This window comes from Herpailurus yagouaroundi, unplaced genomic scaffold (genome assembly GCF_014898765.1).
Source record: "Herpailurus yagouaroundi ecotype Mexico unplaced genomic scaffold, PumYag 201, whole genome shotgun sequence".
Taxonomy (NCBI): domain Eukaryota; kingdom Metazoa; phylum Chordata; class Mammalia; order Carnivora; family Felidae; genus Herpailurus; species Herpailurus yagouaroundi.
This window is the reverse complement of record NW_024412432.1, coordinates 6439713-6452479: the sequence shown is the minus strand read 5'-3', so window position 1 is coordinate 6452479 and position 12767 is coordinate 6439713. Positions and strand designations below refer to the sequence as shown.

At 36.2% G+C, this 12767-nt stretch overlaps 1 protein-coding gene and 1 non-coding gene across 3 annotated transcripts in view; one reads left to right on the top strand and one right to left on the bottom strand.

Moving 5' to 3' along the window:
- The window catches only part of RMI1 (RecQ mediated genome instability 1), a 35836-nt gene that overhangs the window by 9945 nt on the left and 13124 nt on the right, over window positions 1-12767 (top strand). Inside the window, exons 3-4 of one of the 2 annotated variants that reach the window (XM_040450294.1) lie at window positions 7223-7314; window positions 8362-10976. In XM_040450294.1, the coding sequence (XP_040306228.1) occupies window positions 8399-10276 (1878 nt within the window). In that variant the 5' untranslated portion in view covers window positions 7223-7314; window positions 8362-8398 and the 3' untranslated portion in view covers window positions 10277-10976. Of the gene's footprint in view, window positions 1-7222; window positions 7315-8361; window positions 10977-12767 lie in introns of those variants that run through there. The other variant, XR_005783116.1, reaches the window with a different exon arrangement.
- On the bottom strand, window positions 2211-2313 carry LOC121014244 (U6 spliceosomal RNA). Its single transcript, XR_005783128.1, has one exon. It is a non-coding gene; the product is annotated as a U6 spliceosomal RNA (small nuclear RNA).

Below are 12767 nucleotides of genomic sequence, written 5' to 3'. Positions count from 1 at the left end.
TGCACTGAATCAATCTCTAGATCAGTTGGGGAGAACTGAAACCTTAAGATAGAGTCTTCAACACAGCTGGTCTCTTCATTTGTTTTGGTCGTCTTTGATTTCTTTCATCAGTAATTTGTAGTTTTCAGGGTAAATATCCTACATGTATTTTTGTTAGATTCATTTTTTTCCATATGACACATTGCAGCTTTGATGCATTTATGAACACTAGATAGCACTTCAGCACTATGCTGGGGACCATTTTAAACAGTGAAATTGTCAACAAAAAGCACAAAAGTGTGAAAAATGGAGCAGGAAAAAGATGTATCTTGCTAACTCATTTATTAGGCGATGTAGCTATTTTGTAGATTCTTTGGTGCTTTCTTGATAAATATTCATATTATCTTTATTTTAGGAGTAATTTTCTTTTTTTCCTCTTCCTTCTTGATTTCCCTCTCTTTTTCTTATTGTGGAAAACACCTACCCTCTAAGCAATTAAAAAATTTTTTTTAACATTTATTTTTGAGAGAGAGAGAGTGGGGGGAGGGGCGGAGAGAGAGGGAGACACAGAATCCAAAGCAGGCTCCAGGTCCGAGCTGTCAGCACAGAGCCTGACGTGGGGCTCGAACTCATGAACTGTGAGATCATGACTTGAGCCAAAGTTGGGCTCTTAACTGACTGAGCCACCCAGGCGCCTCATCCTCTAAGCAATTTTTATTTTAACAATTATGATATTGTTAACTATATACACGTTGTTGTACAACAGATCTCTGTAACTTTTTCATCTTGCATGAATGAGATCCCATATCCATTTTTCCTTCCCCTGTCTCTGGCAGCCACAGTTCTACTCTTTATTTTTATGAGTTTGATTACGTTAGATACTTCATGTAAGTGTAGTCTTGCAGTATTTGTCCCTTGTGATTAGATTATTTCACTTAGCATAATTCCCTTAAGGTTAATGTACGTTATTCAATATGACATGATTTTCTTCCTTTTTCTTAAAGGCTAGATAATATTCCTTCTTATCTATATACCACGTTTTATTTACCCATTCATCCGTTGTTGAACAATTAGATTGCTTCTATACCTTGTCAGTTGTGAATAATGCCACGGTGAATGTGAGTATGCAAATACCTATTTAAGATTATCTTTGATTCTTTTGGATATATACCTGGAAGTGGGATTGCTGGACATATGGTAGTTCTGTTTTTCGTTTTTTGAGGTACCTCCATACTGTTTTCCATAGCTGCTGTGCCATTTTTCAATCCCACCAATAGTGGGTAAGTGTTCCAATTTGTCCACATCTTCACCAACGCTTGTTATTTTCTGTGGTTTTATTTTGGCTAGTTGCCATTCTGAGCTGTGTGATGTGATATCTCATTGCAGTTTTGATTTGCATTTCCCTTGTGATGATGGTGTGCATCTTTTTATATGCTTGTTGGCTATTTGTATATCTTTGGGAAAATGTGTTTTTTGCCCATTTAAATTTTTTTTTGTTATTGTTATTGGCTTCTTTATATATTCTGGGTATTAACCCCTTATCAGATAATGGTTTCCAAATGTTTCTCCTATTCTGTAGCTTGCTTTTTTATTCTATTGTTTCTCTTGCTGCACAGTTTTTGAGTTTGATGTAGTCCTATTTGTCTGTTTTTGATTTTACTTGTTCTTTTAGTGATATATCCAAGAAATCATTGCCTGTTCCAGTGTCTTGAAGTTTTTCCTCCAATATTTTCTCTAATAGTTTTATAATTTTAGGTCTTATGTTTAGATCTCCATTTTACCTCTGTGCTGACAGTTCAGAGCCTGGAGCCTGCTGTGAATTGTGTTTTGCTGTCTGTCTGCCCCTCCCGTATTCATACTCTGTCTCTTTCAAAAATAAACACTAGATCTCCATTTTAATTTTTGAATATGGTATAAGGGTCCATTTTTATTCTTTTGCATGTAGATATTCAGTTTTTCCAGCACCATTTACTGAGGACCTTATCCTTTCTTTGTTGTGTAATCTTGGCACCCTTGTTGAAGATTATTTGACTGTATTTATGAGAGTTTATTTCTGGGTTCTGTATTCTGTTCTATTGGTCTGTATGTCTTTCTGCATGCTATTTTTTTTTTTCTGTTTTAACTTATAAACCTTTTATTTCTTTATTGCACTCACATGGGCCTCCTGTAAATGTTAAAATGTTGAGAGTAGATATCTGCGTGTGTGTATTGTTGTTTAGTTTTTATTTCATAAAAGTATGGAACGCTTCACAAATTTACATGTCATACTTGCACAGAGGCCCCTGCTAATATTCTGTATCATTCCAATTTTATTATATGTGCTGAAGTGAGTTCGATGTCTGCCTTCTTCTTCTTCTTTTTTTAATGTTTATTTATTTATTTTGAGAGAGAGTGCAAGCAGGGTCAGAGAGAGAGGGAGAAAGAGAATCCCAAGCAGGCTCTGTGCTGTTAACGCAGAGCCTGGTGTAGGGCTTGATCCTATGAACTGTGAGATTGTGACCTGAGCTGGAATCAAGAGTCGGACGCTTAACTGACTGAGCCACCCAGGTGCCCCCATCTGCTTTATTCTTGATCTCAGGGGGACAGTATTTTGTCTTTCATACCATTAGTTTTTTTCTTTTTTAATTTGAGTGTAGTTGACACACAATATTACATTAGTTTCAGGTGTATAACACCTCTCTCTGCCCCTCTTCTGCTTATGCTTGCTCGCTCTCTCAAAATAAATAAATAAATAAACTTTTTTAAAAAATTAAAAAAATCTGCATAGCTAAGTTAAAATTTTTGTCAGGTTAGTATTCAGAGGGTCTGTTATGAACACATACGTTATTTATAACTAAGCTTAGTAGTATACTAGTACTGCTTTATCTTTCCAGTACAACATGTTCTTTTCTCTTGAATGGCCTTGTTTTGTTTTCTCTATATTTTTATCAGTTTAACCCCTAACTCCTACAGTTACTTTTATCTCTCCCCTATATTGAGATATATTGATGCTCTAAGAGAAGTGTAAACCAAGAAAAAGACATGAGATCCTGGAAATAGTGGTCTTACAGGATTTATCTTCTTGAAAAATAATTTCTCTTTGGACCTTCTGGGCTGTTTGCCTTTACATCGCGCACATACTTTTTGCTATAATGCTTTTCCTCTCATTTCTTCCTCTTTCTTGGTTTATTTCTGTTATAATAGTGCAGTGCACATCCTCCTTTACAAAAATTGTTTTAGACAATGCTGATCTGAAAATGTTTAATTTCACTGTCATACTTGATTGATAGTCTGCCTAGGTAGAAGGTTGGAAATAATTTTCATTAAGAAATTTGAAGGAATTGCTCATTTACCTTCTAGCTTCTATTGAGAAATCTAAAACCATTTGCATTCATTGATATTTGTTATCCTTTTCTGGATGCTTGCAGCATCTTTGTCCCTGTCTAAAATTTCATAAAGATAATGCCTTGTTACATGTCTGTTTTATTCACTGTATTGGGTTCTTTCCATCTGGAAGCTCTTTTCTTTAAGTCCTGGAAATTGTAAATTTATTTCTTTGATTAATCCTTCCTTCTCCCTCCTTTGTTTTCTCTTTTTCGTCTTTCTGGAACTCCTAGTCTGTTAGACTTATGGGGCTTTTTTTTTCTTTTTCCTTGTGTTTCATTGATTTCTTTGGAAATCAGTGTTTTACTTTTGGAAGAGATTTTATTAACTTTATCTTCCATTCAGTGTACTGTGTTTCATTTCTGCTATCATTTTAAATTTCTAAGAGTTGTTTTTGTCCTATGAATATTTCTTGTTACAGAATCCGATTCTTATTACCTGGATATTATTATCTTTCTGATGATATTAAAAATAGCTTTTTTGGAGTTTTTGGCTCTCTTCATAGTCATTTCATTGCATTTTTTATTTAATGTGCCTATTGTTACAAGATTGTCTTAGAGGGGCGCCTCAATGGCTCAGTCTGTTAAGTGTCCCACTTTGGCTCAGGTCATGATCTCACAGCTCCTGAGTTCGAGCCCTGTGTCAGGCTCTGTGCTGAGGCTCAGAGCCTGGAGCCTGCTTCAAATTTTGTGCCCCTGTCTCTCTTTCTCTCTCTCTCTCTCTCTCTCTCTGCCCGTCCCCCACTCACACTCTGTCTCTCTCTCTCAAAAAAAACACAAATATTAAAAAAAAAAAAAAAGAAATGCTTAAAAAAGATTGTCTCAGATGTCTTGTTGCAGTTAAGGGAAGGGAACTAGAAGGCTGGTTGGAAATCTGAGTCTGGGGGTACCTGGGTGGCTCAGTTTGTTAAGCGTCCAACTCTTGATTTCGGCTTAGGTCATGATCTCATGGTTTGTGGGTTTGAGCCCCACATTGGCCTCTGTGATGACAGCAGGGTGCCTGCTTGAGATTCTCTCTCTCTTTGCCCCCTTTCCCTGCTTGCACTCTCTCCCTCTCTCTCAAAAATAAATAAACACTAAAAAAAAAGAAAAGAAACTCTGAGTCTGTAGATGCATTCTCAAAATGGGCTGTTTAATTGGAGAACCTCTTGTGTTAGTATCTTTAGGTCTTTTCTTTTAGGGTAGTAAGATTGTCCAGAGAAAGATTTTCTAGTCTTTCTAGGAGAGTACAGTCGCTGGTATTTCTGGGTGCTTTGTAGGGTAGAGAGTAGTGTGTGTTCAGTATTTAGGATTTAAGAATTTATTTGTCCCCCTTATTTTCAGCATGGTTCCTCCACTTCAGAGGTACTCTGGTGTCCCTCAGCCCAGAGGTACTCATGGTTCCTCCACCAGAGGTACTCTGGTGTCCCTCAGCCCAGAAGCAGTCTCTGTGACTTGTGATAAGGATACCATAGTCTTTTCTTTTTTCTTTTATATATATATATATATTTAAATGTTTTATATATATATATATATTTAAATGTTTATTTTTGGGAGAGAGAGAGAGACAGAGCATGAGCAGGGGAGGGGCAGAGAGAGAGGGAGACACAGAATCTGAAGCAGGCTCCAGGCTCTGAGCTGTCAGCACAGAGCCTGACGGGGGGCTCGAACTCACTGCGAAATCATGACCTGAGCTGAAGTCGGATGCTTAACCGACTGAGCCACCCAGGAACCCCGGGGATGCCATAGTCTTAAATGTCTTTATTAAAGAGTCTTCTAATCAGTCTTTACATGGTCTATTTTTATCACAATAATTAAAAAAATATGTATATATTCTCATTTTCTTCACTGTAAAGATTCACTAGTTCTGTAATGATAATGACCTTTTTTAGCTCCTCCTCTAAAATGTTATTTATGTAATCCTCACAACTATAACTCCTTTAAATTTTAACCATTTGTTAATAACATGACCACTTGTTTAGGGTCACAGAGTTTATAAGTGTAATTTGGCTCCAGAGTTGTATTCTGAACCACTAGATTATATAGTGGCTCTTCCATCTGTTTTGTTTTGTTTATTTATTTTGCACGATAGTCTTTACTTTTAAATGATTATCAGCATACCAAGTAATAACGGGTAGCCAGTTCTTGAATCCTGTCGTCTAGTAATTTTGATTAAGAGAAACTAAAAGCAGGCCAGACAATTATGCTAGTATTTATTGTTCTAACTCTTAGGTGGAAAAGACTATTTTAAGGCTGTCTGCTGCTTAACACAGGTTACAAATAACTATTTACTACTTTCTCATAGATAAAGCTCCTGACCCTCAAGAAAAACTTTTGGGGGAAAAAACATTAAACCCTTTTCTTTTTTAAAAACATTTTTTTTTAAACTACATCTAATAAAGAAAAAGTCAGTATCGATATATGTTGCTTAAGCTAAAAGACATAGGGGACCAGACAATGTATACTCATTAAATTTCTAAGAGACATGAGGTAAAAAAGTGAAGTCTTTCAGTAAGCTTTTTTGGTGTCTTTTAAAAATTGAAGTGTAATTGATACAAACATTATATTAGTTTCAATGGTTCAACAATGATTTGATATTTGTGTACATTGCAAAATGATCACCATAGTAAGTCTAGTTAATAGTTAGCATTCATCACCTTATATAGTTACAGATTTTTTTTTTTCTTGTCATGAGAACTTTTAAGATTTACTTTCTTGGGATGCCTAGGTGGCTCAGTCGGTTGAGCTTCCAACTTCGGCTCAGGTCATGATCTCACAGTTTGTGAGTTCGAGCCCCGCGTCGGGTTCTGTGCTGACAGCTCGGAGCCTGGAGCCTGCTTCAGATTCTGTGTCTCCCTCTCTCTGACCCTTCCCTGTTCATGCTCTAACTCTCTGTCTCAAAAATAAATAAACATTAAAAAAATTAAAAAAAAAAGATTTACTCTCTTAGCAGCTTTCGAATACAGATAGTATTATTAGCTATAGTCACCATGTTGTACATTAGGGTAAGCTTTAAGTTCACATAAAGAAGCTAGATTTGTTATTCTCCAAAAACTGAAAGGACCTACTGTATAATATACAGAAATAATTTAATGCCTTTTCATGAGAATATAATTCAAGCTTTGCTAAAATTTCATATTCCATGAAGGCATGTAAAATTCCAATCCTTTGAATAGGCACTTCTTTCTTATTCTCCTGTCCATTTATGTGGTAGTTTTCATGGATTTCTGCTTGATGTCTTAAAGTCTAAGAGGTTATCTAGGACTTCATCCCTGTTTTGCTGGAATTAGGTCTAGAGGATGGTCATCATCTCCTGGGCTGTCTCCACTGCTGCAACTACCATGGGATCCCAGAGCCACAGTGTCCTCGGCCTTGGACACTTTTCTCTTTCTGTAGGCTGTACTGTTCTGTTTCAGCTTGAGTTGGTTTTGCCTGCTTCAGCTTTCATTTCTTTTGCATGTGGACCTTGGACACTTTCTGGGCACCCACTTCTCAGCCTACAGAAGCTGCTGTAAACCCTGTGACTGACAGGTCATGGTGGTAGGGATGCGGAGTTCAGCTGGATCTTCCCTTTGGGTCAGTTGACCCAGCTGCCTAAGATACGTGCCTGTGCCAGTGCCCTGTGGGCCATCCTCTCCTATCTTTAATTTTTACAGTAGCCCTGTGAGGTTAAGCATATAGATAAAGAAATACACTAAGAGGGAGTGTGTAAATTTCTCATGGTCACTTGCTTCTATTTAGCTCATTCAAAACCTCATGTTTTTATTATTTTACCTCTACTCTGCCCTGATTGATAATAGGAACTCCCAAAACCATACCACCAAACTCTTAACACTCATACAGATAGACCAGTGATTCTTTCTGTGGCTTTGCCTTATAACCCTTACCACTTCTTGTCCCAGGGCCATTTCTGAACAGTAGAGGTTACAATTACTCCACTGAACAACCAGTTCCAAATCCTATCATCAAATCCTATATGTTCCTGTTCCAAATGGTAAGTTTTCTTGTGGACATGTTAAAACTTTTATAAATTTTAACTCTTAGATATTTTGATCTGTGGGAGAAAAAATATACTTTTGTGAACACAGTGTTAATTGGTGTTTAATAGTGTTTTGCTACTGCTTTTATATTGAGAAATCAGAAGTACATTTATCTCGTATCTCGTAGGAAGGACCGTTGAGTTTTATTTAGTGAAACAAATGAGATACTTTACATCAGCACAGAGTCTATTGTTACTATATTCTTATGCATAGACCACATATTTAAGTGCTAAATGGGCAAACAGAATGGTAAAGTGTTTTTTTTTTTATTTTTAAAAAATGTTTATTTATTTTTGAGAGAGAGAGAGAGAGATTGTGAGCAGGGGAGGGGCAGAGAGAGAGGGAGACACAGAATCTGAAGCAGGCCCCAGGCTCTGAGCTGTTATTACAGAGCCTGACGCAGTCTTGATTGAACTCACAAACTCTGAGATCATGTTCTGAACTGAAGTTGGGTGCTTAACTGACTGAGCCACCTAGGCACCCTAATGGTAAACATTTTAATAGAACATGAATTATACATAGGAAAACAACCTTAGCGACTATTGTTTCTTGAGTAAATTTTAAATGATTAGAATCTGGTTATTAATATAATAACTACCATTTACTGAGTGTCTTTCATAGGTCTGACATTATGCTTTACAAATGTTAATTGTATAATCTTCACAACAACCCTGGAAGATAAATGGTGGTATTGACATTTTACAGATGAAAAAACTGGGTTAGAGAAGTTAAGAAATTTGTATTAGGCCACAGAACTTGTAACTTGACAGAACTAGCTTTCAAATCGGAATATATCTGTCTCAAACCTTTTGCTTTTCTCATTATATAATCGGATTACTTGTGGTATTTGAATTTGGCCATGTAGAAAGTCAAAGAATTTTAAGATGTTGAAGAGAGAAAAATCTAAAGGGTGTGGTTATACCTGTGCATTGTAGAGAATTGTAGAAACTGTATTTAAATATACTGAATTATCATAATTTTTTTTTGTTTTTTGTTTTCAGGTAATACTTGCATAATATTTCTTTTATTTTAAAAGAAATGAGTGTAACTAATATTGCATTAAGAGTTGAAACCTGGCTTTTAGCTACGTGGCATGTTAAAGTACCTCTAATGTGGTTGGAAGCTTGTATTAACTGGATCCAAGAAGAAAATGATAATGTTAATTTGAGTCAGGCACAAATGAATAAACAAGTGTTTGAGCAGTGGCTTCTTACTGACCTGAGAGATTTGGAACATCCTGTTTTACCTGACGGCATTTTAGAAGTTCCAAAAGGAGAACTGAATGGATTTTTTGCTTTGCAGATTAATTCATTGGTTGATGTAAGTCAACCTGCATATTCCCAGATACAAAAGTTGAGAGGAAAGAATACAACGAATGACTTAGTTACAGCTGAAACACAAGTAACCCTAAAACCTTGGGAAGCAAAGCCTTCACGAATGTTGATGTTACAACTAACTGATGGAGTTGTACAAATGCAGGGAATGGAATATCAGTCTATTCCAGCTCTTCATAGTGATCTTGCCCCAGGTACAAAAATTTTGATTTATGGAAACATTTCTTTCCGTCTTGGTGTTCTTTTATTGAAACCAGAAAATGTGAAGATTTTGGGAGGAGAAGTAGATGCCCTTTCAGAGGAATATGCCCAAGAAAAAGTACTTGCAAGATTAATTGGGGAACCTGATCCTGTAGTTTCAGTCATACCAAATAATTGTAACCAGACCATCCCTGGAATTACAGATGTTCTGGATCCTGCATTAGGACCTTCTGATGAAGAACTCTTGGCAAGTCTTGATGAAAATGAGCTTGCAGCAAATAATGACACCTCCTTAGAAAGAAGATGCTTCAGCACAGGTAGTTCCTCAAATACTGTTCCCACAAGACAGTCAAGTTTTGAATCACGACATATTATTTCTCCAAAACCAAAGGAGAAACAACCAAATCAACCTATGCATTTCACTGATGGGGAATTAGATGACTTTTCATTGGAGGAGGCCTTGCTTTTAGAAGAAACTGTCCAGAAAGAACAAATGAAGACTAAAGAATTACAGTTATTGACTTTGAACAGAACCCCAGATGAAAGCATAGAGAGATTTTTACATAAACCTAATACTCCAAATAATTTTTCTTTGATTTGCAAAAGTGGAAACTGTAATTGGAATGAAAAAAATGTATCCGAACAAGTGACTAATGAAGACAAATTATTTAGTTGTCCATCTGTTGAAGACAAAAACAGTAGCGTTTTTTCAGTTCATAGTAATGTACCCCTACCCCATGATTTCACAAATAAAGATAAGGACTCAGAGACAGGTAATAAAGTAAAACAAACCTTCAGCAGTGCAGATGGACATTCCTTAAATAAAATATCAAAGGGAGAGCTGGTAAATTATGTACCAAAAAGGAGTTCACACATTTCTAGTGAAAATGATCATCATTTACAGTCTTGTTCTTTAAGACCATCAGAGAACAACACTGATTTTTCTATTGCCATGGATTTGTATTCTCCGCCCTTTATCTATTTGTCTGTCCTAATGGCCAGCAAACCAAAGGAAGTTACAACAGTGAAGGTCAAAGCATTTATTGTAACCTTAACTGGAAATCTTTCAAGTTCTGGTGGCATTTGGAGTATAACAGCAAAGATTTCTGATGGTACTGGATATCTAGATGTAGACTTTGTGGATGAGATACTTACTAGTCTGATAGGGTTTTCAGTACCAGAAATGAAACAGTTAAAAAAGGATCCTCTTCAATACCAAAAGTTCCTGGAAGGTTTGCAGAAGTGTCAGAGAGATTTAATAGATTTGTGTTGTCTAATGACGATTTCATTTAATCCCTCCTTGTCTAAAGCAATAGTACTGGCATTACAGGATGTTGAAATGGAACACCTTGAGAACTTAAAAAAGCGGCTGAATAAATAATTTACTAAGATAGTATCAGAAAACAATTCCAAAAAAAAAAAAAAGAAATATTTAACATTAAATTTAACCTTTTATGTTTGAGACTTTGTTTTGTAAAAGAGAAAAAGGAAATTTTATAACATTTTAGTTTAATTTTAAAATGTTTAATCATGAATGTGTATTTAGGTTTCTTAAATAAATTTTTTTTATAATAACTGTTAGACGAAAGAATTTGGTGACCCATCATTATTGAGAGTTTTGTTTCTCACTTGTCATTTCACATAATTATTGCTAAAGTATTGTGTTGGTGTTTACTGATGTGTCATATTGTTGGAAGTTGGCAATTATAAATAGATAGTTGTACTTCTAGTGTGTTGAGTACCCAAAGAGATTTTTTTATATTACTATACTTAGGAAACAATGTTAATCCAGTGGATTAGAATGTCAGGCTCTCAGATACAAAAATACTTCTGCTGGTTTTTATTTTGTAAATATTTGTCTGGTATACTTAAGGCAAATATTATATTAACTAGGTACAATTGCAGAGATTATGTTGCATGGTTTAAACATCTTATTTTCAAGGATAATTTATTTTGAATTGTATATGGAAAACTTGAATATAAGATTCAGTAAATACTTTTTGGGGGGGGGGTTAAAATAAGGTGGTTGTCCATGTCTTTATGTACTATTTGAATTAGCTCAACATCTAAGCTTACCTTTAGTTTTGTTGGGAGTATTGTTTTTTTGTTTGTTTTGTTTTGTTTTTTTAATGGAGACGGTTTACCACTTTTCTATTTAAAAAGTCACATTTGAGGGGTGCCTGGGTGGCTCAGTCCATTGAGCGTCCGACTTCGGCTCAGGTCATGATCTCGCAGTTCGTGAGTTCAAGCCCCTCGTCGGGCTCTGTGCTGACGGCTCGGAGCCTGGGAGCCTGCCTTGGATTCTGTGTCTCCTTCTCTCTGCCCCTTCCTGCTCATCATGCTCTGTCTCTCTCTGTCTCTCAAAAAATGAATAAACATTAAAAAAATTTTTTTTTTTTTATTATTATTTAAAAAAAATTTTTTTTTTCAACGTTTATTTTTTTGGGGACAGAGAGAGAGAGGGCATGAACGCGGGGGAGGGGCAGAGAGAGAGGGAGACACAGAATCGGAAACAGGCTTCAGGCTCTGAGCCGTCAGCCCAGAGCCTGACGCGGGGCTCGAACTTACGGACCGCGAGATGGTGACCTGGCTGAAGTCGGACGCTCAACCGACTGCGCCACCCAGGCGCCCCTAAAAAAATTTTTTTTAAAGTCACATTTGAAAGGTGAAGTTACTTTTATTAATCTTTTGTCTTTGCAAACTTAAAACATTCTCAGTTTTTTTCTTTTAAATGTTTTTTCTGAGAGAGAGAGAGCATGAGCTGGTCAGGGGCACAGACAGAGGATCGGAAGCAGGCTCCATGTTGACACTAGAGCCTGATATGGGGTTAGAACTCATGAACCACAAGATCATGACCTGAGCCAAAGTCAGATTCTTAATCAACTGAGCCACCCAGGTGCCCCAGTTTTTGTTTTGTTTTGTTTTGTTTTGTTTTGTTCTGTTTTGTTTTGTTTTAAATAAGATTTACACCCAGTGTAGGGCTTGGGCTCCCTACCTTGAGATCAAGAATTGCATGCTTTACCAACTGAGCCAAATAAGTGCCCCTAAAGTGTCTTGAGTTTTAAAACCTTAATCAAATACTTAAGAGAAAACATGGTTTTGTTTTAATTAAAATAACATAATAGGAAAATATCTAGAAGTTAAAGTAAATACTTATATGTAAATATGGTATAGATGTAATAAAAAATATTTTAAAAATCTTTGCCATTATATTTGAAGGATGATAATCAGAGTTCAAGGTACAACACAGATTTTACTGATATGTGCTCTAATAGTAACCTCTTCTGTATACTTGCATAGCCTTTTTACTAGAAGAGATCTAAATGAGATGGCATTATCCTACACTATCTTTCTTCTAAATGTTCTGTGGTACTCTTATCTCTGACTAGTGCTTGAAAGCTGGGATTAGACCTTATTTCCTTTTCATATTCAGTCCCTGAAGACTGGGTACAGTACTTTACCATATTAGTCCATCCTTCTGTATTGGTGCTGTGATTCTGGCTCTGGTCTTCTCTGGCTTTGATATTCCAGTAGATTTACTAATTGATTTGTGCCTTATTTTGTCCTCATACCTTTTCCCATAATTCTGCCTGAATGACCTTTCTAGAATAAATTTACCATTTTTTTCTTTGTTAACCTTCTTATAGGGTGAGGTATAAACTCTTCATCTAGTATGTAAGGTCTTCTGTGATCTGGCCCTTGCCTTCTTTTTAGTCTTCCTCCATTATTACCTACCTAGTCTGCCCCTAAATTTTAGTCATATCAATTTGTAATTCCCCAAACATGTGGGGGAATATACTTCATGTTTTCATACTCAAGCTCATAGTGATCTCCCTTCTCAAACTGTTTCATACGATTTCCAACTTAACTTA